General features: G+C 41.5%; 2 protein-coding genes and 1 long non-coding RNA gene across 3 annotated transcripts; 2 read left to right on the top strand and 1 right to left on the bottom strand.

The window, feature by feature from the left end:
* Positions 1 to 4,506: 4,506 nt before the first annotated feature.
* On the bottom strand, positions 4,507 to 10,943 carry LOC149980805 (uncharacterized). The gene is made up of 2 exons (XM_090183683.1): positions 10,867 to 10,943; positions 4,507 to 8,321 (listed from the first exon to the last, which is right to left on the bottom strand). The coding sequence occupies exon 2, from the start codon at positions 7,701 to 7,703 to the stop codon at positions 7,137 to 7,139; it is 567 nt and encodes a 188-aa protein (XP_090039809.1). The 5' UTR covers positions 7,704 to 8,321; positions 10,867 to 10,943; the 3' UTR covers positions 4,507 to 7,136.
* On the top strand, positions 10,787 to 16,040 carry LOC110531603 (growth-regulated alpha protein). Its single transcript, XM_021614892.3, has 4 exons — positions 10,787 to 11,027; positions 11,368 to 11,494; positions 13,472 to 13,555; positions 15,575 to 16,040. The coding sequence occupies exons 1-4, from the start codon at positions 10,964 to 10,966 to the stop codon at positions 15,627 to 15,629; spliced, it is 330 nt and encodes a 109-aa protein (XP_021470567.1). The 5' UTR covers positions 10,787 to 10,963; the 3' UTR covers positions 15,630 to 16,040.
* Positions 16,041 to 17,183: 1,143 nt separating this feature from the next.
* LOC149980804 (uncharacterized) lies at positions 17,184 to 20,056 on the top strand. Its single transcript, XR_016483137.1, has 3 exons — positions 17,184 to 17,271; positions 17,906 to 17,991; positions 18,124 to 20,056. It is a non-coding gene; the product is annotated as an uncharacterized LOC149980804 (long non-coding RNA).
* The last annotated feature ends 7,019 nt before the right edge of the window (positions 20,057 to 27,075 follow it).

Genomic DNA, 27,075 nt, shown 5'->3' with positions numbered 1-27,075 from the left:
TGCCCTCAATCTCACACAAATTATCAATGAACCTACCAGGTACCACCCCAAAGCCGTAAACATGGGCACCCTCATAGATATCATCCTAACCAACTTGCCCTCTAAATACTGCTGTTTTCAACCAAGATCTCAGCGATCACTGCCTCATTGCCTGCATCCGTAATGGGTCAGCGGTCAAACGACCTCCACTCATCACTGTCAAACGCTCCCTGAAACACTTCAGCAAGCAGGCCTTTCTAATCGACCTGGCCGGGGTATCCTGGAAGGATATTGATCTCATCCCGTCAGTAGAGGATGCCTGGTTATTTAAAAAAAATGCCTTCCAAACCATCTTAAATAAGCATGCCCCATTCAAGAAATTTAGAACCAGGAACAGATATAGCCCTTGGTTGTCTCCAGACCTGACTGCCCTTAACCAACACAAAAATATCCTATGGTGTTCTGCATTAGCATCGATCAGCCCCCGTGATATGCAACTTTTCAGAGAAGCTAGAAACCAATATACACAAGCAGTTAGAAAAGCCAAGGCTAGCTTTTTCAAGCAGAAATTTGCATCCTGTAACACAAACTCCAAAAAGTTCTGGGACACTGTAAAGTCCATGGAGAATAAGAGCACCTCCTCCCAGCTACTCACTGCACTTAGATAGGAAACACTGTCACCACCGATAAATGCACTATAATTGAGAATTTCAATAAACATTTTTCTACTGCTGGTCATGCTTTCCACCTGGCTACCCCTACCCCGGTCAACAGCACTGCACCCCACACACCAACTCGCCAAAGCCTTCCCCATTTCTCCTTCTCACAAATCCAGTCAACTGATGTTCTGAAAGAGCTGCAAAAATCACCCGGGCTAGACAATCTGGACCCTTTCTTTCTAAGATTATCTGCCAAAACCCTGCCTTTCTAAGGTCTTCGAAAGCCAAGTCAACAAACAGATTACCGACCATTTCGAATCCCAACATACCTTCTCCGCTATAGAATCTGGTTTCAGAGCTGGTCATGGGTCCACCTTAGCCACGCTCAAGGTCCTAAACAATATCTTAACCGCCATCGATAAGAAACAATACCGTGCAGCCGTATTAATTGACCTGGCCAAAGCTTTCGACTCTGTCAATCACCACATCCTCATCGGCAGACTCGATAGCCTTGGTTTCTCAAATGATTTCCTCACCTGGTTCACCAACTACTTCTCTGATAGAGTTCAGTGTGTCAAATCGGAGGGCCTGTTGTCTCTATGGGGGTGCCACAGGGTTCAATTCTTGGACCGACTCTCTTCTCTGTATACATCGCTCTTGCTGCTGGTGAGTCTCTGATCCACCTCTACGCAGACGACACCATTCTGTATACTTTTGGCCCTTCTTTGGACACTGTGTTAACTAACCTCCAGATGAGCTTCAATGCCATACAACTCTCCTTCCATGGCCTCCAATTGCTCTTAAATACAAATCAAACTAAATGCATGCCCTTCAACCGATCGCTGCCCGCACCTGCACGCCCGTCTAGCATCACTACTCTGGACGGTTCTGACTTAGAATATGTGGACAACTACAAATACCTAGGTGTCTGCTTAGACTGTAAACTCTCCTTCCAGACTCACATCAAACATCTCCAATCCAAAGTTAAATCTAGAATTGGCTTCCTATTTCGCAACAAAGCATCCTTCACTCATGCTGCCAAACATACCCTTGTAAAACTGACCATCCTACCGATCCTCGACTTCGGCGATGTCATTTACAAAATAGCCTCCAATACCCTACTCAACAAATTGGATGCAGTCTATCACAGTGCCATCCGTTTTGTCACCAAAGCCCCATATACTACCCACCACTGCGACCTGTACACTCTTGTTGGCTGGCCCTCGCTTCATACTCATCGCCAAACCCACTGGCTCCAGGTCATTTACAAGACCCTGCTAGGTAAAGTCCCCCATTATCTCAGCTCGCTGGTCACCATAGCAGCACCCACCTGTAGCACGCGCTCCAGCAGGTATATCTCTCTGGTCACCCCCAAAACCAATTCTTCCTTTGGCCACCTCTCCTTCCAGTTCTCTGCTGCCAATGACTGGAACGAACTACAAAAATCTCTGAAACTGGAAACACTTATCTCCCTCACTAGCTTTAAGCACCAGCTGTCAGAGCAGCTCACAGATTACTCCGCCTGTACATAGCCCATCTATAATTTACCCCAACAAATACCTCTCCCCCTACTGTATTTATTTATTTATTTTGCTCTATTTCTATCTCTACTTTGCACATTCTTCCATTGCAAATCTACCATTCCAGTGTTTTACTTGCTATATTGTATTTACTTTGCCACCATGGCCTTTTTTTGCCTTTACATCTCTTATCTCACCTCATTTGCTCACATTGCATGTAGACTTATTTTTCTACTGTATTATTGACTGTATGTTTGTTTTACTCCATGTGTAACTGTGTTGTTGTATGTGTCGAACTGCTTTGCTTTATCTTGGCCAGGTCGCAGTTGTAAATGAGAACTTGTTCTCAAATAAAAAACGTAATTAAAAAATATCATACTATATACAGTGCATTTGGAAAGTATTCTGACCCCTTGACTTTTTACACATTTTGTTACGTTACAACCTTATTCTAAAATGGATGAATATTTTTTTTCATCATCAATTTATGCACAATACCCCATAATGACAAAAGCGAAAACAGCTTTTTACACGTTTTTGCAAATCTATAGAATATAAAATAAAAAATAAAAAAAATAAATACCTTATTTACATAAGTATTCAGACCTTTTGCTATGAGACTCAAAATTGAGCTCAGGTGCATCCTGTTTCCATTGATCATACTTGAGATATTTCTACAACTTGATTGGAGTCCACCTGTGGTAAAATCAATTGATTGGACATGATTTGGAAATGCACACATAAGATCCCACAGTTGACAGTGCATGTCATGGCAAAAACCAAGTCATGGTTTGGCACAGAGAGATCTTTGATGAAAACCTTCTCCATATTGCTCAAGACCTAAGACTGTGGCGAAGGTTCACCTTCCAACAAAACAATGACCCTAAGAACACAGCCAAGACAACGCAGGAATGGTTTCGGGACAAGTCTCTGAATGTCCATGTGCAGCCCAGCCAGAGACCGGAAATTAACCCGATCAAACATCTCTGGAGAGACCTGAAAATAGCATTGCAGTGTCACACCCCATTCAACCTGACAGAGCTTGAGAGAATCTGCAGAGAATGGGAGAAACTCCCCAAGCTTGTAGCGTCATACCCAAGAAGACTTGAGGCTGTAATCTCTGCTTCAACCAGATTAATTTGTAGTTTTGCTCGTCTTGCTTACCAGATGTCTGAGTGAAGAGACGACAGTGTTGTTGCAAGGTTACTCTGCATCAGCAGCCCAATTGGTGAGACAAGTGTTTCTTTATTCTGTTCCTGAGGACCCAAAGGGATGCACATCTTAGTTTTTGAGCTAGCACTAAAAACTAATCAAAGGTTTGATGATGATTTGATTAGTGGAATCAGGTAAGTAATGCTAGTAGTGCTGAGATGAAGGTAGACTGTAGGTGGAGTCAGAGGGGCTTAACAGGCATGATACACTAGCACAGGATGCCGTGTGGTGAAAGACCCCTTCCCATTAATTTCAATGGAAGGAAAGCAGTGAGAAGAGGAGAGGGCAGGGGACCTTTGGGTGGTGCAAAGGTGGTGTGGAAAGCAGTGAAAAATACACTTTTCCTAACTTTATGCAAATCACCAGCGGCGACGACCAATCATATTGAGTGGTTCCCATGACGAATTTGACACTATGCGACTCAAGGCTGGAGACTTTCTTCAACAAAGATGGCTGACAAAAATACTAGGATGGAAGCAAATGTAAGTGATTATAATGTCATAACGAATCATGCAAAAAATGTACATTTGACAGGAATATGTTAGTTAATGTAGAGACAAACGATTATGCATATTTTTTTATCATGATAATTCATGAAAATCACAATTTAGCAAGCTAGCTGACTAGCTAACATTAGTCAGCTAGCTGGCTAGATTTATGGGTGTTGTGACATGAGTATGACATTGTAATTCTGGTTGTTTAATGTTTTAGGGACTCCTGAAACAACCAGCACACCAGGCTGTCATCTTCTGAAACAGTGGATGTAAAGAATCTATCTAGCTAAAGCATTTACTGCAAATTGAATGTACAATTTTGTAAGCTTGCCTTGCTGATATTTGCCATGCAATGCAGATAGATGAAATAACGTAGCTAGCTATGTTCTTGCTTATTGTGCAGTGGAAGATACAAAATACCTGTATGCCTATGGATGTGTAGCTAGCTATCTAGCCGATCTGTGTGGACCCAAACGTTTGTTATACATATTAATTCAGAACCTAGCTATGAACCTCAGCTATCATAGCCAATTGTATCAACTTCAAAACAGGCTGAATGACATTAATGGAGCCTATGGATTGAGTAGAATATATTATAACTGTCATGTTTGTCGTAAGGATTGGACCAAGGCGCAGCGTGAGTAGAGTTCCACATCATTTTAATAAATCGAAACTCACTGAACAAAACAACAAACAACCAAACGAAACGTGAAGCTACTGATGTGCACTAAGGAAACTATACATAGACAAGATCCCACAACACAAATGAGGAAAATGGCTACCTAAATATGATCCCCAATCAGAGACAACGATAAACAGCTGTCTCTGATTGGGAACCATATCAGGCCAACATAGACATACAAACACCTCTAGACATACAAAATCCCTAGACATACAAAAACTAGAGTACCCACCCTAGTCACACCCTGACCTAACCAAAATATATAGAAAACAGAGATATCTAAGGTCTGGGTGTGACAATAACTCTGTGCCAAGCATGAAAGTCATATATATACATGTTGTTATTGCCATGCATGAGATCCCCACATTGTAGCCTGTAGCTTTAATATATTCACTGATCATGTACTCTACCTTGGCAAATAAAGGTGTGTGGAGTAAAGGTGGTCTTTCCTCTGGTTGCACATGTGACATGCTGGTCGAAATGAGATAAAACAGATTTAAATTTCCCTGCATTAAAGTCCCCGGCCACTAGGAGCGCCGCTTCTGGATGAGCATTTTCTTGTTTGCTTATGTCCTTATACAGCTGATTGAGTGCAGTCTAGCACAGACTGGAATGTGTATATATAACACTGAAGCATGCATGAGAACATCAGCTGTTCTGAACGAGAGTGTGATTAACGCTCTGTCATACTATCCAGGTCTGTTCCCAAACAATTTGAGCTTCTACTTTAAAAATCCACCTTTCCAGAAACGAGTCTCTCACCATTGCCGCTTGTTATAGACCCCCTTCAGCCCTCAGCTGTGCCCTAGACACCATATGTGAATTGATTGCTCCCCATCTGTCTTCAGAGTTCTTACTTTTAGGTGACCTAAACTGGGATATGCTTAAAACCTCTTCTGGATCGGACCCTTTCTAAAATTTTAGCCTGAAATGACATACCCAAATCTAACTTCCTGTAACTCAGGCAAGGATATGCATATGCTTGGTACCATTTGAAAGGAAACACTTTGAAGTTTGCGGAAATGTGAACGGAATGTAGGAGAATATAACACAATATATCTGGTAAAAGATAATACAAAGATAAAAACAACCGTTATTTTGTATATTTTTTGGCCATCATGTATTATTCCAGCCCAGCTGCAATTTAGATTTTGGCACCTAGATGGCAGCAGTGTATGTGCAACATTTTAGACTGATCCAATGAACGATTGCATTTATGTTCAAAATGTTGCATCAAGACTGCCCAAATCTCCCTAATGGCTTTATTAATAACTTTTCATGTTCAAATCTGTGTACTCTCCTCAAACAATTGCATGCTATTATTTCACTGTAATAGCTACTGTAAATTGGACAGTGCAGTTAGATTAACACGAATTTAAGCTTTCTGCCAATATCAGATATGTCTATATCTTGGGAAATGTTCTTGTTACTTACAAGAATACATAACAATACCTCAGCACAAATCAGAATGAGCAGCAGTACCGGAGGACTCCGTGACACCAATGGTGACTTTAAAACAGTTGCAGAATTTAAAGGCTATGATAGGAGAAAACTGAGGATGAATCAACAACATTTTAGTTACTACACAATACTAACCGAATTGACAAGTGGAAACAAGAAAGCCTGTACAGAATACATATATTCCAAAATGTGTCCTGTTTGCAACAAAACACCAAAATAATTCTGCAAAGAATGTGGCAAAGGATTAACTTTATGTCCTCAATACAAAGCGTTATGTTTGGGGTAAAGCCAATACAACACATCACTGACTACCACACATATTCAAGCATGGTGGTGGCTGCATCATGTTATGGTTATGCTTGTCATTGTCAAGGTCTAGGGAGTGTTTAAGGATAAAAATAAACAGAATAGAGCTAAGCACGGGCAAAATCCTAAATAAAACCAGTTTGTTTCCCCTTTCAGCAGGACAATAACCTAAAACACAAGGCCAAATATACACAGGAATTGCTTATCCAAGATGACATTGAATGTTCCTGACTTGAATCAGCTTGAAAATCTATGGCAAGACTTGAAAATAGCTGTCTAGCAATGATCAACAACCAACTTGACAGAGCTTGAATAATTTTAAAAAATGAATGTAAAAAGTCAAGGGGTGTGTCACGGCTGTTGAAAGGAGAGGACCAAGGTGCAGCGTGGTTAGCGTACATTTTCCTTTTATTAATCAAAATGACGCCGGACAAAACAATAAACACTACAAAAACAAACCGTGAAGCTCAAAGGCTATGTGCCCTAAATAAAGTCAACCTCCCACAAAGATAGGAGGGAAAAAGGGCAACCTAAGTATGGTTCCCAATCAGAGACAACGATAGACAGCTATCCCTGATTGAGAACCATACCTGGCCAAAACATAGAAATACAAAATAATAGATGACAAAACATAGAATGCCCACCCCAAATCACACCCTGACCAAACCAAATAGAGACATTAAAAGGCTCTCTAAGGGTCAGGGCGTGATAGTACACCCCCCCCTAAGGTGGGGACTCTGGCTGCAAAACCTGAACCTATAGAGGTCTGGGTGGGCATCTATCCGCGGCGGCGGCTCAGGTGGCTCACCCCTCCACCTCTGGCTCACCCCGCTTTGGTGACTCCTCTGGTGTGGGTGACCTCGCCGCCGCCCCCGGACTGGGGACACTCTCTGCGGGCCCCGGACTGGGCACCCTCATTGCTGCAGGCCCCGGACTGGGCACCCTCGTTGCTGCGGGCCCCGGACTGGGCACCCTCGTTGCTGCGGGCCATGGACTGGGCACCCTCGTTGCTGCGGGCCCCAGACTGGGCACCCTCGTTGCTGCGGGCCCCAGACTGGGCACCCTTGTTGTGGGGCCCGGACTGGGCACCCTCGTTGCTGAGGGCCCCGGACTGGGCACCCTCGTTGCTGCGGGCCCCGGACTGGGCATCCTCGTTGTGGGGCCCGGACTGGGCACCCTCGTTGCTGCGGGCCCCAGACTGGGCACCCTCGTTGTGGGGCCCGGACTGGGCACCCTCGTTGCTGAGGGCCCCGGACTGGGCACCCTCGTTGCTGAGGGCCCCGGACTGGAGGAACACGGGGAGTTGGCTCAGGTCTCCAACCTGACTCTGCCACACTCCCCGTGTAACAACCCCAAAAAAACATTTTTTTGGGCTGCTGTGTTCCCTCATTTTTTATTTTTTATTTTTATTTCAACTTTATTTAACCAGGTAGGCTAGTTGAGAACAAGTTCTCATTTGCAACTGTGACCTGGCCAAGATAAAGCATAGCAGTGTGAACAGACAACACAGGGAGGGTTGAGCGAGACCACAAATTCAAAAATGTTTCTATACTCAAGGGAGAGAAACATAGCTCGACAGTTTTACTATTAAACTTAATGCTGCTATTCTCACATGGAGTAAACAATTAACAAGTCAGTAACACAGTAGAAAAAAAGGGGGAGTCTATATACATTGTGTGCAAAAGGCATGAGGAGGTAGGTGAATAATTACAATTTTGCAGATTAACAACACTGGAGTGATAAATGATCAGATGGTCATGTACAGGTAGAGATATTGGTGTGCAAAAGAGCAGAAAAGTAAATAAATAAAAACAGTATGGGGATGAGGTAGGTAAAAATGGGTGGGCTGTTTACCTCATAACTTCGCCTCTCAGCTTTAGCTGCTTCCAGTTCCTTCCGTGGACTGATACTTCCCACCAGGATCTCTTCCCATTTCCAGGAGTCCTGAACACGCTGCTCCTCCTTACCACGCTGCTTGGTCCCTTGGTGGTGGGAAGTTCTGTCACGGCTGTTGAAAGTAGAGGACCAAGGTGCAGCGTGGTGAGTGTACATTTTCCTTTTATTAATCAAAATGATGCCGGACAAAACAATAAACACTACAAAAACAAACTGTGAAGCTCAAAGGCTATGTGCCCTAAACAAAGTCAACTTCCCACAAAGAAAGAAGGGAAAAAGGGCTACCTAAGTATGGTTCCCAATCAGAGACAACGATAGACAGCTGTCCCTGATTGAGAACCATACCCGGCCAAAACATAGAAATACAAAATCATACATAACAAAAGATAGAATGCCCTCCCCAAATCACACCCTGACAAAACCAAATAGAGATATTAAAAGGCTCTCTAAGGTCAGGGCGTGACAGGGTGTGAATACTTTCTGACGGCTAAGTTAGCTCAAGGTACGCCTGAAGGTACCATGGTCATCTGTACAAACAATAATATGCAAGTATAAACACCATGGGACCACGCAGCCATCATACCGCTCAGGAAGGAGAAGCGTTCTTTCTCCTAGAGGTGAACGTACTGTGGTGCGAAAAGTGCAAATCAATCCCAGAACAACAGCAAAGGACCTTGTGAAGATGTTGGGGACAAGAGTCGATGTGCAGCAGTTGGGACGGAGTCAGGTGCAGGACACAGAGGATGAGTAATAATGGACTTTACTCGAATACGACAACAAAATAATTTCCACGCAGGGTAAACAATCTAGCTCACAAAATGTAGCGACAGCATAACACAGAACAAACATGCACAAAACCATGAGGGGAACCAGAAGGTTAAATAAGGAACATAATTATGGGAATGGAAACCAGGTGTCAGTAATAATGGACTTTACTCGAATACGACAACAAAATAAATGGAAAATGAAAAGTGGATCGGTGGCGGCATGGAAACCGGTGACGTCGACTGCCGAAAGCCGCCCGAACAAGGAGAGGGACCAACTTCGGCGGAAGTCGTGACAGCTGGAGAAAACAGGTACAAAAGTATCTATATCCACAGTAAAACGAGTCCTATGTCGACATAACCTGAAAGACCGCTCAGCAAGGAAGAAGCCACTGCTCCAAAACCGCCATAAAAAAGCCATACTACAGTTTGCAACTGCACATGGGGACAAAGATCATACTTCTTGGAGAAATGTCATTTGGTCTGATGAAACAAAAATAGAACTGTTCGGCCATAATGACCATCGTTATGTTTGGAGGAGAAGGGGGGAAGCTTGCTAGCCAAAGAACACCATCCCAACCGTGAAGCACGGGGGTGGCAGCAACATGTTGTGGGAGTGATTTGCTGCACGAGGGGCTGGTGCACTTCACAAAATAGATGGCATCACGAGAAAGGAAAATGATGTGGATATATTGAGGCAACGTCTCAAGACATCAGTTAGGAAGTTAAAACTTGGTCGCAAATGGGTCTTTCAAATGGACAATGACCCCAAGCATACTTCCAAAGTTGTGGGAAAATGGCTTAAGGACAACAAAGTCAAGGTATTGGAGTGGCCATCACAAAGCCCTGATCTCAATCCTATAGAACATTTGTGGGCAGAACTGAAAAAGCGTGTGTGAGCAAGGAGGCCTACAAACCTGACTCAGTTACACCAGCTCTGTCAGGAGGAATGGGCCAAAATTCACCCAACTTATTGTCGGAAGCTTGTGGAAGGCTACTCTCTACTATTATTTTGACATTTCAGATTTTAAAAAAGTGGTGATCCTAACTGACCTAAGACAGGGAATTTTTACTAGGTTTAAATGTCAGGAATTGTGAAAACTGAGTTTAAATGTATTTGGCTAAGGTGTATGTAATCTTCCATCTTCAACTCTATATTCGACTGTATATGTGTTTACATGAAAATTTACAATACCGTCAATTTTGGCTTTCGAGCGGAAATCGCTCAGTTCTGGCTCAAGTATAAGACGCATCTCAATAAACATCAATCTGTCAGTACAACAGCGATGCCACCACTAAGCTAAAGAGACAAACAAACCCAATCTGACAGTTAGATCCATTTGTAGCGTTGCTTGCCTCACTTGCCAGAGGATGTCTGAGTGAAGAGATTTTATGGTTGCTGATTTCAGGGTCACAAAGGTTTGACCAACATGATCGCACAACGAACGCTCACATCAGTCGAAAATCACAGCCAGAGAAAATGTAAAAAGAAAAAGGAATATTTTCCCTGACAAGCTGGTCTCTACTTCAGACAACCCCGAAATGGCCCTTCAACTTGACTCAGAGAAATGTTCCTTCAATGTTGTCCAGGACAGGAGACTAATCATGGAAAGCTACTGAAGTGGACACAAAGTATATACTTCATTGGCGGGGAAGTTTCAGGTTACGTCCAAAATGGCACACTATTCCACACTAAATTAAAATTCCACTCTCTGTATTCTGAAAGGCACTAAGTGCACTACTTTTGACCAGGGCCCATCAGAGGAAAAGCAGCCACCCACTTATATCTGTCTATGGAGAGAGAGAGAGAGAGAGAGAGAGAGAGAGAGAGAGAGAGAGAGAGAGAGAGAGAAGCAGCAGCTCTCTCCTCTATTTGGTAAAACACATGATTACCAGAAAAACCAGGGCACCCACATCCGACAACAGAATCATCATTGGAGACCCATAGTACAGCAGCCTCCCACAGTGCTGCAAGTAAAAGGATATCACCATGAACACTGCAAACATAACCATCGTTCTGCTCACCCTCCTGGCAATCTTCTCAGCAACTGAAGGTAAATAATCATTCATTTATCACTTAATATTGTATACGTAATTACTAATTCATTACTACTATTTTTGTACTAGTGCATGATAGTTTATTACTTTGTTGAATTTATAACCTGGTTACTTTCATTTAAAGTTTTCGCAACTAACTCTTTACATGAGTGTTCTTATGAATGTGTTATTAGCATGTGTATACAGTGTAATAACTATTGTAACTACTACTCATTATTACACTGTATATACAGCATTAACCCTTAACCTAACTCTAATTCTTGATATCATCATACATCATTCAAGATAAAAAGTGAAATCGAAATAAGAAATGCTTTCCACCCTACCTTTCTATAGGGAAAAGACAGCCACGGGTTCTACGCTGCCTTTGCCCCAACGTGCAGACTGGTCGTATTCCGTTCAGGAATCTGAAGAGAGTGCTGCATCTCCCTCCTCGACCGCACTGCTCAAAGACTGAAGTCATGTGAGTAACTCCCTCAACTGATAAATCAACATAATTGAACATTTACAATCAATAATGTGTTTGATTATTAATCAATTTTTTTCTCAGAATAAGTAAAAAGTACAAAATACATTTTTTTTTTAAGTTTTGGAGTCAGTCCCTCAGCTATGGAACGTCGTTTGGGTCGTTGCGTGTCAAAAAAGACAAGTCAAATAACACTATTCGACATGTCAAATAAGCTTGTTGACCAATCAGGACACATCACATAATCATTTAAAGCATTCATATTTTTTTACGTAGTTATTATACATTGATTACACTAGCACTCGTATTTCATATATCACAACGATTCATTGATACGTATGCTATGATGCTGGCATAGTTGTCTCTACAGTGCTGGTCATTAAAAAAAAGAAAGCTAGCTCGCTCATGGATGCAAACAATGTTCTTCCCCAAAAACATAGCAAAACGACATAATCTGCTTCAGTAGGTATAGTTAGCTAACTATATAGCTAGGTGTCATCATCTAAAATAACTAAATTCATAAGACAGTTCTTATTTGATTAATGGTGGTCGGACCATCTATGTGAAGCTAGCCACAATAAGGATTAGCTGCAATGTTGACTTTGCGGTTTGCCTACAAACTAAAGGTTTGTCACTGACAGTGATGCAAATGAATACAAATAGTAGATCCTGATAAATGAGGTTGGAACGTTGTTAAATAAAATCAACAAAAGACAATCATTTGTTAATTCAATAAAAATCTGTTGAAATCACACTGGATGTATTATACTTTAGAATTGCATTGCGGGCATACTTATTCAATTTCATTGATCCCCAATCCTTAGGTAAAGCTGTACAGTGCAAAATGAATGTCAATACACACAATAGGCTGACTGGGGAGGGGATTTCACACAGTCACAGTCCCGCGATAAGAGCTACAACGCTAGTATTTGCGTAAACCCTTCCCAGATGTGTTCTGTGGGTGTCACCTAGACGGATACCCCATTTCATTGCTTCACATTCCAACCTTTTCAACATGATCTACTCTAAATATGGCAAGATTCCACCAATTAACATTCTGCATCACTTTCAATGGGGTACTTTTATTTTGAAGGCATACCGCAAATTCCATTACTGTGCCTAATCCTTATTGTGGCTAGCTTCATAACACATACCACGGTCCGGTCGAGCGTCATTAGCCAGATGAAGCTAGCTGGCTGCTTATAAAGTTGGGCAACAGTGTTAAGTAGCTGGCTAGCTATTTATTTTCATGAACTGAAGTTCAATTTCAATAGGCGAACAACAAGTGGCAACCTAGCTAATAGTTACTCACAAGGATTCCTAAATCATTGCTAAGAATAATGAAAATGACTGCAGTTGTAGGCTGGTTGTGTGGTGCTAGCTTAGGTACCAAGCTAAAGCTAGGTAGCTAAGCTACCTTAGGAGTTGCGGTCGAACAAATAGTTAATGCTTTATTACCAACGCGGTATTGTAAACACATCGTTTGTGGCCGGTGTTTGCTTGTTTGCAGACCTTTTTTGTACAGCTTTGACAGTGCTACTGGTAATAGTGGTGGCGCTTGGCAAATTCAGAACACACAACATTCCATAATATAACTGATATTTGAGTGTCAAATTAAAAGCTTATTTAACAGGTCAAATAGTGTAATTCGACACGTCAAAAAGTGTTATTTGATGGGGATTTTTTTGACACGCAGGGACCCAATCATTGTTCCATACTCAACAGATAAATCAACACATTGATAGTTGACCATCGGGTTAAATGTTTTGACATTGATCTTCAGACTAAGTGTTGAAAACATGAAAAGTAACTTACAATAAAAAAAACGGTGGAGGTTTAAGAATTTGCTCAAAGGAACACAGAACAAAGGTACTGGTGCACATCTTGAAGATAATGCGTTAAAGGAATTGCTGGTAATTCCTTACCTTGAAAGAAGTCTCTGGAGTACAGACAATCTCCCTTTAATTATTTTAGTATCACACTCAAAAATGGACGTCAACTCTGCCTGGACCCAAATGACCGCCCGGTGAAGATTCTGGTGGCGAGATCAACCATAAGGTAATAGATAGCAATCCAAACAAACTTCTGCTATTGCCTTTTCTTAGCGAGATAATTTATTTGTCCCAGATCTGTTTGTTTTTATGCCAAGAAAGCAAAACAGCACAAACTGATCTGGGACAAGGCTAGACAGATCATGGTTAATGAACAACATTTAAGAGAGACAGTCTACTTCATGCGTGTCAAACATACGGCCAGCAGGATTGTTTTTCTCAAATGTTTTTGTTTTTGTAGCTTGTTTGAGTAGGTTAGTTTTTTTTTGTCATGAATCTTGTTCTGGAGGCAGCTCTGCAGAGGCCACTGGGCACACACTGGTTGAATCAACGTTGTTTCCATGTAATTTCAATGAAATTGCGTTGAACCAACATGGAATATATGTTGAATTGACGTCTGTGCCCAGTGGGAGGTCACTAGATGGCATAGCCACAACATCATTAAATCTGATGTTAATCCTTACCTTAACCCTAAACTTAAATTAAGACTAAAAGCAACAAAAAAACTTAATGCATTTTACAACTGTTAGGTTCTGAACAAAGAGAGTAAATACTCAAATGCATATATTTATAACCTTCTAATAGGCAGGGTCAACTCCTTACATGTCTAGACAGCCAATACATCTCTGAACTTAACCTCTCTAGGGTATGTGGGACGCTAGCGTCCCACCTGGCCAACATCCAGTGAGATTGCAGATCCAAATTCAAATACAGAAATACTCGTGAAAAAATTCAGAAAACAAAACATATTTTACATAGGTTTAAATATTAACTTCTTGTGAATCCAACCACGGTGTCAGATTTAAAAAATGCTTTACGGCGAAAGCATACCTTGCGATTATTTGAGAACATAGCCCAGCAGACAAATCATTACAAACAGTAACCAGCCAAGTAGAAGAGTTACACAAGTCAGAAATAGAGATAAAATTAATCCCTTACCTTTGATGGTGGCACTCAGAAGACATTCATTTACTCAATAAATGTTCCTTTTGTTCGATAAAGTCTCTTTAAATTCAAAAACCTATTTTGTTGGCGCGTTTTCTTCAGTAATCCACAGGCTCAAACGCAGTCAAAACAGGCAGACAAAAAAATCAAAATTGGATCCGTAAAGTTCATAGAAACATGTCAAACAATGTTTATATTCAACCCTCAGGTTGTTTTTAGATGATCTATAATAAATGATCTATGATATTATCAACCGGACAATAACGTCGTCAATATAAAAGGTAAACAAGAAAGGCACTCTCTCGGGATTGCGCATGAAAAAGCTCTGTGACAAGGTACGGTCCACTCATTCAGACAGATCTTACTCCCTCATTTATCAGAATACAAGCCTGAAACCATTTCTAAAGACTGTTGACATCTAGTGGAAGGCATAGGAACTGAAATTTGAGTCCTAAGTCAATGGATACTGTAATGGCATTGAATAGAAAACTACAAAAAAAAACAAAATCCTACTTCCTGAATGGATTCTTCTCAGGTTTTCGCCTGCAAAATCAGTTCTGTTATACTTACAGACACTATTTTAACAGTTTTAGAAACTTTAGAGTGTTTTCTTTCCAAATCTACCAGTTATATGCATATAATCTCTTCTGGGCCCGAGTGGGCCCAGATCCTTTGTGGGCGTGGAAGTGTGTGAGATAGGACTATAGTAGGAGAGTCATAGGGGTGGGCCCCTCTCCCAGAGGTTTCTTCTCACTTCATCTGTCAACTTGACCTCGAGACGGATTCCTCGCTCCTCCCTATTTTCCGCAGCTGGCATCCCTTATCAAGAGACTATCGCCCTTCACCTCCCTCCTTAGAAACATGGAACAGAATCCAAATCCCTATCAACCCTTCATTGACCCCAACATATACATTCCTTATACATGTAAAGTAATCAATATGTTCTAGTATGGTAACATGAATAGGTATATTTCAAGCTAGAATCCAACACAAAGACAATTTTCACTTTGCAGCTGGCCTATCTTAGGGGAAATCGTTCAGTTCTGCCTAGTTTGACTTGTTTGTCTTTTCTCTTTTTCAGAATGCAGGAAAGTAAACATTCTAAAGAGGTTGGAAGCACTACTCATACCCCGTAACACTTGTTAACAAAATGGTGAATGTGATTCAACAACCTGTGTCTTGGACTGCCGGCCCAGCGCTCTCTTCTGATACAATTCATTGCATTGTAGGGGATGTATGTTTGCTCTGCGAAAGCTTTCACTAGACAACTTTCTTCTTATGAGCGGAAGTGTACAATGTAGCACATTTTATGTCTATTGCTTGTTTTTATTATATGTTTATTACATATGTTATAATACAAATATGTTTATTATATCTTTACCTGTGAAGGACCCAGGAAGGGTCAGAGGGATGAGTCCTTAGAAGTAGGTAAATGAAAAGAGTTCCTTATAAGAGGACTTTTAGACCTTAGATCAAAGTGTTTATCCATGTTATATTTATGCTTTCACTTCATTTCCAAGCAAGCAAATAAAAGCAACATATTCATATTTGTTGACTGTAGTGGTATATTCATGCTATTTCTATTGAACCTTTATTTAACCAGTAAAAACCTGTTGAGACACAGTCTCTTTTTCAAGTTAGACCTGGTCAAGAAAGCAAGCAGTCAACACAACATTACAAAATGTAAAACATATAACACAAACAGCACACCAGCACCACACTTATATAATGTTACATTTTCAGTCAGAATATAAGCATCATACTAAAGATAATGGCAGTGTAGTGTAGTCTCAAATGGAACATATTACATTTATGGTGCACTACACAAACAATGATTGGCTAAAAACAGGTCAATGATGGTATTCCGCTGTGGCCTGCTCGCTCCGGGCGTAGATCTATATCTTTGGTATTTTCTCCGTGCCTCTTCTTTTTGGGGGTTCTTGGTTCTGGTCTGATTCTGGAGCGCGATAAGTGTATAGGAGGAAGGGGGGTGGAGAGGGATGGGGGTGGAGGAGGATATGTCCATCGGGCTGGTGCTGGAGGGGGAGCGATGTGGCGGCAAGGCTGGAGGTTGGAGAACAGGGAACAAAGAGGGCCCAGACCCACCTGGCCACTCACACACAAGTTGGTAGGTGTGTTCAATGTGAGATGCATCTCTGGCGGACGTTCTCAGTACATACCTTGTGCCGTCTATGGATGAATTTCCTAGTGGGAAGGCAAACATGAACAGCCGTCTGAAAAATGTTATTCTGTTCTGAGTGTTTTGTCAAGGTCATGGGTCATTGGGAGACTCTGGGTTTGATCATTTAATTGCAGAGGTGGATGAGGGCCTCTAGCGGGTTGTTTGTGTTGTGAGGGGGGACTAGGAGGGGGAGACGATTTCTAGCAAGGCATTGGGGGTTTTAGGAGTTGTAAGTTCAGGTGCAGTCATGTGCAGTAAGGACCATGGGGGGACGGATCTGGGCCCGTAGGGGCTAGGCTGGAGTGATCAGGGGTGTTACAAAATGGGGGAGCGGTAGGGAGTGGTATGAGGAAAGGATTTGGAGGGGATATGTTTCTTCTGAGGGAGTAGGGGAGTTCGGGGGGCCTGCATGCTGGCTTTGGGGTTGTGATTATGGGGTTGTTTTGTTGTCTGGTGTGGTGTGTTGTGTTGTTTTTTCCTAATTTTCTGTTTGTCGTTTGTTGTCTGGATTTTGTTCTTGCCACTGTGGTTCTTCTTCTGCAGTGGAACTCATATATATAACGGCTGTTGGAAGGAGAGGACCAAGGTGCAGTGTGGTACGTGTTCATACTTTTATTTGAACTGAACACTGAAATAACAAAAATAACAAAGAGACCGAACGAAACCAAAACAGTTCTGTCTGGTGCAGACACAAAAACAGAAAACAACTACCCACAAAACACAGGTGGGAAAAGGCTACCTAAGTATGGTTCTCAATCGGAGACAACGATAGACAGCTGCCTCTGATTGAGAACCACACCCGGTCAAACACACAGAAATAGAACACAAAAGATAGAATGCCCACCCCAACTCACGCCCTGACCAAACCAAAATAGAGACATAAAAAGGTCAGGGCGTGACAATATACTTTTAGGGAACTCATACACTTGTATAAGCATCAATGCAGCTACAAAAATGTCAACGTTAAACCACAACGTGATAACTATGCAATAGAATGGCATTGAATTGATTGCTGATGTTTTACATGCTCCTAATTAACTGTGCTATTTTGATAGTTTATTGATGTTGTTTGTAACTTGTTTTTTTACTAATGTTGTACATAATGTTGCTGCTACTGTTTCTTCTGAACGAAAATAACTTCTGGACATCAGAACAGCGATTACCCAACTCGAACTGGAAGAATAATTTTTCATTAACAAGTCTGACGCAAAGGATATACTGCTTTCTCAGGAACAGGCCCAAATCGCCGTAATTTGCGTGAAGAAAATATGGAAAAAAAGGGGGTGGAGGTCAGACTGCCTTCTGAGAATTCGTAGGTGAGTGAGTAAACTCCCACTGCCATCCGTTCTATTGGCCAATGTGCAATCATTGGAAAATAAAATGGATGACCTACAATCAAGATTATACTTCCAACAGGACATTAAAAACGAATATCCTATGTTTCACAGAGTCGTGGCTGAACGACGACATCCTTCTACGCCGGCTCAGACGCTCGTCGGATGTGGCAAGGCTTGAAAACTATTACGAACTACAAAGGGAAACACAGCCGCAAGCTGCCCATTGTTGCGAGCCCACCAGATGAGTTAAATGCCTTTTATGCTCACTTCGAGACAAGCAACGCTGAAGCATGCATGAGAGCACCAGCTGTTCTGTACTGTGTGTTAATGCTCTCGGAAGGCGATGTGAGCAAGACCTTTAAACGGGTCAACATTCACAAAGCCCTGGGGTCAGATGGATTACCAGGATGTGTACTCAAAGCATGCAAATACCAACTGGCAAGTGTCTTCACTGACATTTTCAACCTCTCCCTGACCGAATCTGTAATACCTACATGTTTCAAGCAGACCACCATAGTCCAAGTTCCCAAGGAAGTGAAAGTAACCTGCCTAAATGATTACCACCCGTAGCACTCACGTCGGTAGCCATGAAGTGCTTTGAAAGGCTGGTCATGGCTCACATCAACAGCATCCTCCCTGATACCCTAGACCCAATCCAATCCACATACCGCCCCAACAGATCCACAATCGCACTCCACACTGCCCTTTCCCATCTGGACAAAAGGAACACCTATGTGAGAATGCTGTTCATTGACTACAGCTCAGCGTTCAACACCATAGTGCCCACAAAGCCAATCACTAAGCTAAGGACCCTAGGACTAAACACCTCCCTCTGCAACTGGATCCTCGACTTCCTGACGGGCCACCCCCAGGTGGTAAGGGTAGGCAACAACATGTCTGCTACGCTGATCCTCAACACTGGGGCCCCTCAGGGGTATGTGCTTAGTCCCCTCCTGTATTCCCTGTTCACCCACGACTGCGTAACCAAACACGACTCCAACACCATCATTAAGTTTCCTGACGGCACAACAGTGGTAGGCCTAATCAGCGACAACGATGAGACAGCCTATCGGGAGGAGGTCAGAGACCTGGCCATGTGGTGCTAGGACAACAACCTCTCCCTCAATGTGAGCAAGACAAAGGAGCTGATCGTGGACTACAGGAAAAGGCGGGCCGAACAGGCCCCCATTATTATCGATGGGGCTGTAGTGCAGCGGGTAGAGAGTTTAAAGTACCTTGGTGTACACATCACCAACAAACTATCATGGTCCAAACACACCAAGTCAGTCATGAAGTGGGCACAACAACACCTCTTCCCCCTCAGGAGACGGAACAGATTGGGCACGGATCCTCAGATCCTCAAAAAGTTCTACAGCTGCACAATCGAGAGCATCCTGACTGGTTTCATCACCGCCTGCTATTGTAACTGCTCGGCATCTGACCGTAAGGCGCTACAGAGTGTAGTGCGTACGGCCAAGTACATCACTGGGGCCAAGCTTCCTGCCATCCAGGACCTATATACTAGGCGGTGTCAGAGGAAAGCCCTAAAAATTGTCAAAGACTGCAGTCACCCAAGTCATAGACTGTTTTCTACCGCACGGCAAGCGGTCCTGGAGCACCAAGTCTAGGACCAAAAGTCTCCTTAACAGCTTCTACCCCCAAGCTGTAAGACTGCTGAACATTTAAACAAATTGTTTACAGTGACACCCCTCCCCCCCATTTGTTTTTTACACTTGTGCTACTCGCTGTTTATAATCAATGCATAGTCACTTCACCTCTACCTACATTTACAAATTACCTCGACTAACCTGTACTCCTGCACATTGACTCGTTACCTCTACCCCCTGTATATACCCTCATTATTGTTATTTTATTGTGTAACTTTGTAATATTTTTTACTTTAGTTCATTTATTTACTTCTTAACTCTTTCTTGAACTGCACTGTTGGTTTAAGGGCTTGTAAATTTGCATTTCACGGCAAGGTCTACACATGTTGTATTCAGCACGTCACAAATAAAATTTGATTGGATTTGATGAACAGGAACGACATACCGCTCATGGTAACTATCTGAAAGCCAAGCCCCTACTACACTACGTCTCCAGTCTTCTGATCTGACCAGCTGGGTCATATCTCATTTACCCAGGACCAATAACCCAGCACAATAGGCAGGGTTGTGGAGTAACGGATTACAAAAAAAACCTATAATACATTACGTTACCAGCTAAAATATTATAATCAGATTACAGATACTTTTGAAAAACAAGAGGATGACGTTGATGATAAATCAGAGACCACTATGATGACACACCAAATGTGTTTGATGGATCGCAGGAAAAGAGCAGGAATAGGTTTTTGTAGGTTACAGTCCAAGCTATGTCTTCCAATGGTGCGACTGCTGTCGGTATCCAAAGATTATCCAACTTGAATAAATGCTTGTAGGTAAGGATGACATCAGTGGTGTCGTCTACAGTGATACAGATATCACTTATTATTGATACCTACATAGCGCATTAATGTGAATCACACTGCTGCTCTCTTATTTAGCTATCTGCGCCTTACGGATTATGGTTGCTGTGGATGGTGGTTCACAAATCGAAGTGTGTATTTCAACCCAATAATAGTTGAATTCAAGCATTTTAAGATGCTAATCAATCATTGTTTTTGAAACCAGTGGACAATCAGTGAAAAATGTGTTCTTGCAACAGCTGCAGAGTGCGGATCCAAGCCTATGGAATGAAAGTAGGGCTTTTGTTGCTCAATCTAATTCAGGCTGATAAAAAAATCATATTTATAGGCCTAATGGACACATGCTCAAACTTGCACACTTTTGATAGACTTAAAGTGGCAATCTGTAGTTTTTTTTATGTATTTCTTTTTTAATTCACCTTTATTTAACCAGGTAGGCCAGTTGCGAACAAGTTCTCATTTACAACTGCGACCTGAACAAGATAAAGCAAAGCAGTGCGACACAAGCAACAACACAAAGTTACACATGGAATAAGCAAACCTATAGCCAATAACACAATAGAAAAAAATCAATATACAGTGTGTGGAAATACATACATTTTTGGATTTATAAATGTATATATGTATCCATTGATTCTTGAAGAATATAACTTATAAATGCCTCATGAGCTTAGTTCAACTGTCACACTCCATGAGAATCCAAAATATAAGCTTGTTTTACTCCAATCTTGGTTAACATTGTGTAGCCTCATAACATGGTTAAAACAATACTTTTTATATCATAGATGGTCAGTCTGTTAAGGTTTTCTTCCTCTGAAGAGGAGGTGTAGCAGGGATCGGACCAAAAAGCAGCATGGTTATTTCGATACATCTTTAATAAAGACCGATACAAAACGTGACAAAACCAAAACAGCCCTATCTGGTGCAAACAGAGACAGGAACAATCACCCACAAAACACTCAAAGAATATGGCTGCCTAAATATGGCTCCCAATCAGCGACAACGATAAACACCTGCCTCTGATTGAGAACCACCCTAGGCAACCATAGACTTACCTAGACAACTCTACTATACCACAATCCCATAACCTACAAAAACCCCAAGACAAAACACACCACATAAATAACCCATGTCACACCCTGGCCTGACCAAAATAATAAAGAAAACACAGAATACTAAGACCAGGGCGTGACACAGTCCTTGCATCCATAGCTCTGTCTACTAATCAGAGAGTGTTTAAATTTCTCCAAAACCATCCCTCAGCTTTTTTTTACCAAAACAGAGGCGGGGTGTCCGTTTTGTTATTGTTTCATCTGTGAATTTGCCCGTTAAACAGCTGCATATTATCAAGATATCAAAGTGTCACCAACAAAAAGGTAAACAAAAGGCCTATAGCAAATTGCAGCATATGGAATTAATTTTTCACAAGTAAATAGAACGTTTCAGTAGTGCTGAAAGCATGCCTTTCCATGAGTGCAGAATTTAGTTTTCAACTCAACTCAATGAGCCCAATCAGTCCTCCATGACAACATTATAATAAACAACAGAGTAGGGCTGGCTAATAAGTCCTTAGTTTTGGGGTCATGCTCAGGTTAAACAATTTGGCTAATCTATACTTCCATATTTGAGGCCTTGACCTGTGAAGACAATGTCTCACACAATACCCGTGGTTTACTGTTTATGGTCATGACTAAAGACAATTAGGAAAATTCATCACACATTGTATCCTCATTTGTATTTTTTTTACATTGTATTTTGTTATAATATTTTGATATTGAATACTGCAATGTTGGCTTGCAAGTTAAGCATTTCACTGTACTTTGTGCACGCACAAGCATTTCTCTACACCTGAAATAACAACTGCTAAACATGTACTTTATTTGACCAAAATAAAACATTTCCCAAAACACATAGGTCTTGGAATGTTACCATGTCTTTCCTAAGAACAAGACTCACTGTGAGAACATTGATGTACTGTAGAATGAGCCAAGAATTACTTATTTTAGTGTTGTGAGAAGGACATGCAGAGATCAAAGCTTAGGGCCAACTGTTCAGACACAGATTCATTCATTTAGCCTAGTCCAAGATTAAAAAGTTATTTAAATTGAGATTCTCCGTTAATTTAAGCCATGCTTTATAGCCCCGGACTAGGTTTAGGCTTAATCTGTCTGGGAAACCGGCCCTGTATGTTTTACCCTTTATGTCTCTATATTCAAAACATACTGCAGAAAGTGTAACAGAATAATCTCGTAAAAAGTAAGGACATGACCCAACTGTCTCCCCTATTGGATTTATGGTTTTGTGAGAGACCATGTGACAACCCACTGGGCAGAGATGTCAATTCAACGTCTATTCCACATTGGTTCAACTGAATTTCATTGAAATGGCATGGAAACAATGTTGATACAACCAGTGTGTGCCCAGTGGGAAATTACTTAGCAGTTTAAAGAAGTTTAGGTTCCTCTTTTTGATAAATGTTTTATAAATATTTGCACGTTAGTTTATTTGATCTGACACCTTGTTTATGACTGCAACAGTTTAGGTGTGCTGTGTTTTTCTGCACCTTTTATATCATGTGTAGCATACACTACCACTGCTTAGTGTCTCCAACCCTAAAAATGTCCGCTGCTCTTTCCACAACCTCCCTGCCTTGCAGGTACACGAGACATACCAGTTGATGACTACATTCCGGTAAACATGATGTGAACAAACAAAAATGAAAACCACACACACACACATGCTTGTGACAGGCACTTAGGTTTTCTTGTTTTTCAAATCAACAAACAAACATTCCACATTCAATACAGAGTCAATGTGCGGGGGAATAGTATGTGCATGTGTGGAGGTAGTATGGAGGTAGTATGGAGGTAGTATGTACATGTAGGTAGAGTTATTAAAGTAACTATGCGTAGATGACAACATAGAGTAGCAGTGGTGTAAAGAGGGGGTGGGGGGCCCTAGTCTGGGTAACCATTTGACGAGATGTTCAGGAGTCTTATGGCTTGGGGGTAGAAGCTGTTTAAAAGCCTCTTGGACCTAGACTTGGTGCTCCGGTACCGCTTGTCATGTGGTAGCAGAGAGAACAGTCTATGACTAGGGTGGCTGGAGTCTTTGACAATTTTTAGGACCTTCCTCTGACACTGCCTGGATGGCAGGAAGCTTTGCCCCAGTGATGTACAAGGCTGTACGTACTACCCTCTGTAGTGACTTGCGGTCGGAGGCCGAGCAGTTGCCATGCCAGGCAGTGACACAACCAGTCAAGATGCTCTCGACGTTGCAGCTGTAGAACCTTTTGAGGATCTGAGGACCCAGGCCAAATATTTTCAGTCTCCTGATGGGGAATAGGTTTTGTTGTGCCCTCTTCACGACTGTCTTGGTGTGCTTGGACCATGTTGGTTGTTGGTTATGTGGACACCAAGGAACTTGAAGCTCTCAACCTGCTCCACTACAGCCCCGTCGATAAGAATGGAGGTGTGCTCGGTCCTCCTTTTCCTGTCGTCCACAATCATCTCCTTTGTCTTGATCACATTGAGGGAGAGGTTGTCCTGGCATCACACGGCCAGGTCTCTGACCACTGACTGGGTGTGGTTAGTACGGTTAGTACTTTTTAGGTAGGGAGCTAATGATCAATCATGTATGACATTGCTGGGAATGTGTAAACTTACATTTTTTATTACCATATAATTTTTGTATGTTCTCTATAGTTATGCACTTGGGAATGTATTAATTGACCAATTCAGCCACTTGGGTACATTTGGGCAAACTTGTGAGGGACACCTGGAAGACTTGAGTCAAAATCTTATGTAGATTTCTCAGTCTGAAACTTGACACACACAATGCTTGTGGACAACAACTAAATTACTCCAAGCTTCCGATTTTAATCTAATTTAATATTTTGCATTTCAAAGTTGATGCAAAAAAAAAAGAGATTGTTTTATCTTTTACCAGATCTAATGTGTTATATTCTCCTACATTAATTTCACATCTCCACACACTTCAAAGATGTTTCTTTCCAAATAGAATCAAGAATATGCATATCCCAGCTTCAGGTCCTGAGCTACAGCCATTTGGGTATGTCATTTTAGGCGGAAATTGAGATGAAAGCCCGATCTAAAACGCTTTCTCCTCAAGGGTTTTTACATGACATATTCTACTCTGATTTAGCCAGTCTCCTGTATTCCTGAAACTGAGTTGTCTCTTGAACAATTCTCCTCCATATTTATTCCTCTGGCAGATAAACATTCCCCTTTTAAACAATTCAGAGTCGAAAGGTAGATCTAACCCTTGGTTTTCTTCGAAGCTATCTGAGTTCATTCAGATGACAATTCATGCCTGGGCCAAAGCAAGGAAAACTGACTCTATAGTTGACTATAAATCTTTTGCATAAATGAGAAACATTTGTACTATCTCCATTAAGACAGCTAAATCAAGCTACATTTTAAGCTCTATCTCTGACTGCTGGTGATCCTTAAACATTTTGTAAAACAGTAAATGCACTGAAGAGTAGAAATTCCTCTTCTTCCTTGCCTAAGCAAGTTTTGTCTGACTCTGGCATCATAACTGAGAAGAATGGTATAAGTGATGCTTTTAATCAGAATTTTACCTCTGCAGGCTTTTTATTTGAGAGAAACGGTGGTTTAATTCAGAGGTTAAAAAGAAAATGTTCACTCGGTCACCCCTTCCAGCTTTGGGGGGACATCCCTGCCCCATATCTATTTCTATGGGCACAAGCACTGTTCATGACACAAACTGTTCACACCCCTCTTGTTGGTGGATACTTTGTTTTCCAGGTTTTAAAGCTAATTTCCTGCAAATCTACACATTTTGTCATGAGGTGCAGAGAAAACCTTTCCATTTTAAAGCTAATTTCCTGCAAATCTACACATTTTGTCATGAGGTGCAGAGAAAACCTTTCCATTTTAAAGCTCATTTCCTGCAAATCTACACATTTTGTCATGAGGTGCAGAGAAAACCTTTCCATTTTAAAGCTCATTTTCTTGCAATTCTATACATTTTGCCGTGTCTATTGTGTATTCCTGTGATATTTAAGTGACATTACAACAAAATCTAGGGGCTTAAAAAACCTAATCTAACATGGGCTAGTTGATAGCTCTCTAAGGCAGCGGTCTCCAACCTTTTCTAGCATGAGAGCAACTTTTTTTTTTAAATGCTAACTGTTCCAAGCAAAAACATATTATATAGCTTTCAAACATACATATTGATCTCTTTTCCTCTCCACTGGTGCTGTAGTGCACTGTCTGTTTTCTGTTTTCCCAAATTCAGTTTTCTCAGGGTTTTTTTCTCCTGGTTTTAGATTTTTTCATTTTTCACTCTCAAAATTACAATTGCTCATAGAGAAATGATGAAATTGGATGTTCTGAGTCCATGTCAATGCTTAAATCACATCTGAATGCCATTTTTTGGGGTCTGGAAGAAAACAAACAAATTCAAATAGCACTTTAATTGCGCATCTGGCCCTTTAATTGTGAATCTAGCGAGTGAGGAATGTGCTGTCTAGCGTACTAATGTAGAGATGGTTCAGTACTGTTGCTGCTCATTTCATGGCAATGTTTGCAAATAACAAATTATAGATACAAATTATATACTTACTCATTATATACAGTTGAAGTCGGAAGTTTACATACACTTAGGTTGGAATCATCAAAACTCGTTTTTCAACCACTTCACAAATTTCTTGTTGACAAACTATAGTTTTGGCAAGTCTGTTAGGACATCTACTTTATGCATGACACAAGTCATTTTTTTCAACAATCGTTTACAGACAAATTATTTCACTTATAATTCACTGTATCAAAATTCCAGTGGGTCAGAAGTTTACATAAAATAAGTTGACTGTGCCTTTAAACAGCTTGTAAAATTCCAGATAATGATGTCATGGCTTTAGAAGCTTCTAATAGGCTAATTGACATCATTTGAGTCAATTGGAGGTGTACCTGTGGATGTATTTCAAGGCCTACCTTCAAACTCAGTGCCTCTTTGCTTAACATCATGGGAAAATCAAAGGAAATCAGCCAAGACCTCAGAAAAAAAATTTTGACCTCCACAAGTCTGTTTCATCCTTGGGAGCAATTACCAAATGCCTGAAGGTACCACGTTCATCTGTACAAACGATAGTACGCAAGTTTAAACACCATGGGACAACGCAGCCGTCATATCGCTCTGGAAGGAGACGTGTTCTGTCTCCTAGAGATGAGTGTACTTTGGTGGGAAGAGTGCGAATCAATCCCAGAACAACAGCAAAGAACCTTGTGAAGATTCTGGAGGAAACAGGTACAAAAGTATCTGTATCCACAGTAAAATGAGTTCTATATCGACATAACCTGAAAGGCCCCTCAGCAAGGAAGAAGCCACTGCTCCAAAACGCCATAAAAAAGCCAGACTACGTTTTACAACTGCACATGAGGAAAAAGATTGTACCTTTTGGAGAAATGTCATTTGGTCTGATGAAACAAAAATAGAACTGTTTGGCCATAATGACCATCCTTATGTTTGGAGTAAAAAGGCGGAGGCTTGCAAGCCAAAGAACACCATCCCAAATGTGAAACACAGGGGTGGCAGCATCATGTTGTGGGGGT

This window comes from Oncorhynchus mykiss, chromosome 9, assembly GCF_057628025.1.
Source record: "Oncorhynchus mykiss isolate SJ-2025 chromosome 9, ASM5762802v1, whole genome shotgun sequence".
In the NCBI taxonomy this organism is placed as follows: domain Eukaryota; kingdom Metazoa; phylum Chordata; class Actinopteri; order Salmoniformes; family Salmonidae; genus Oncorhynchus; species Oncorhynchus mykiss.
This window is presented reverse-complemented; position numbering and strand designations above follow the sequence as displayed.

Excerpts from the sequence above, each read along its gene's own strand:
- LOC149980805 (XM_090183683.1), bottom strand. The coding sequence starts at position 7,703 with ATGAGGGAACACAGCAGCCCAAAAAAATGTTTTTTTGGGGTTGTTACA.
- LOC110531603 (XM_021614892.3), top strand. The coding sequence starts at position 10,964 with ATGAACACTGCAAACATAACCATCGTTCTGCTCACCCTCCTGGCAATC. Across the intron at positions 11,028-11,367 it reads AATCTTCTCAGCAACTGAAG|GGAAAAGACAGCCACGGGTT; the intron begins GTAAATAATCAT and ends ACCTTTCTATAG. Across the intron at positions 13,556-15,574 it reads GTGGCGAGATCAACCATAAG|AATGCAGGAAAGTAAACATT; the intron begins GTAATAGATAGC and ends TCTCTTTTTCAG.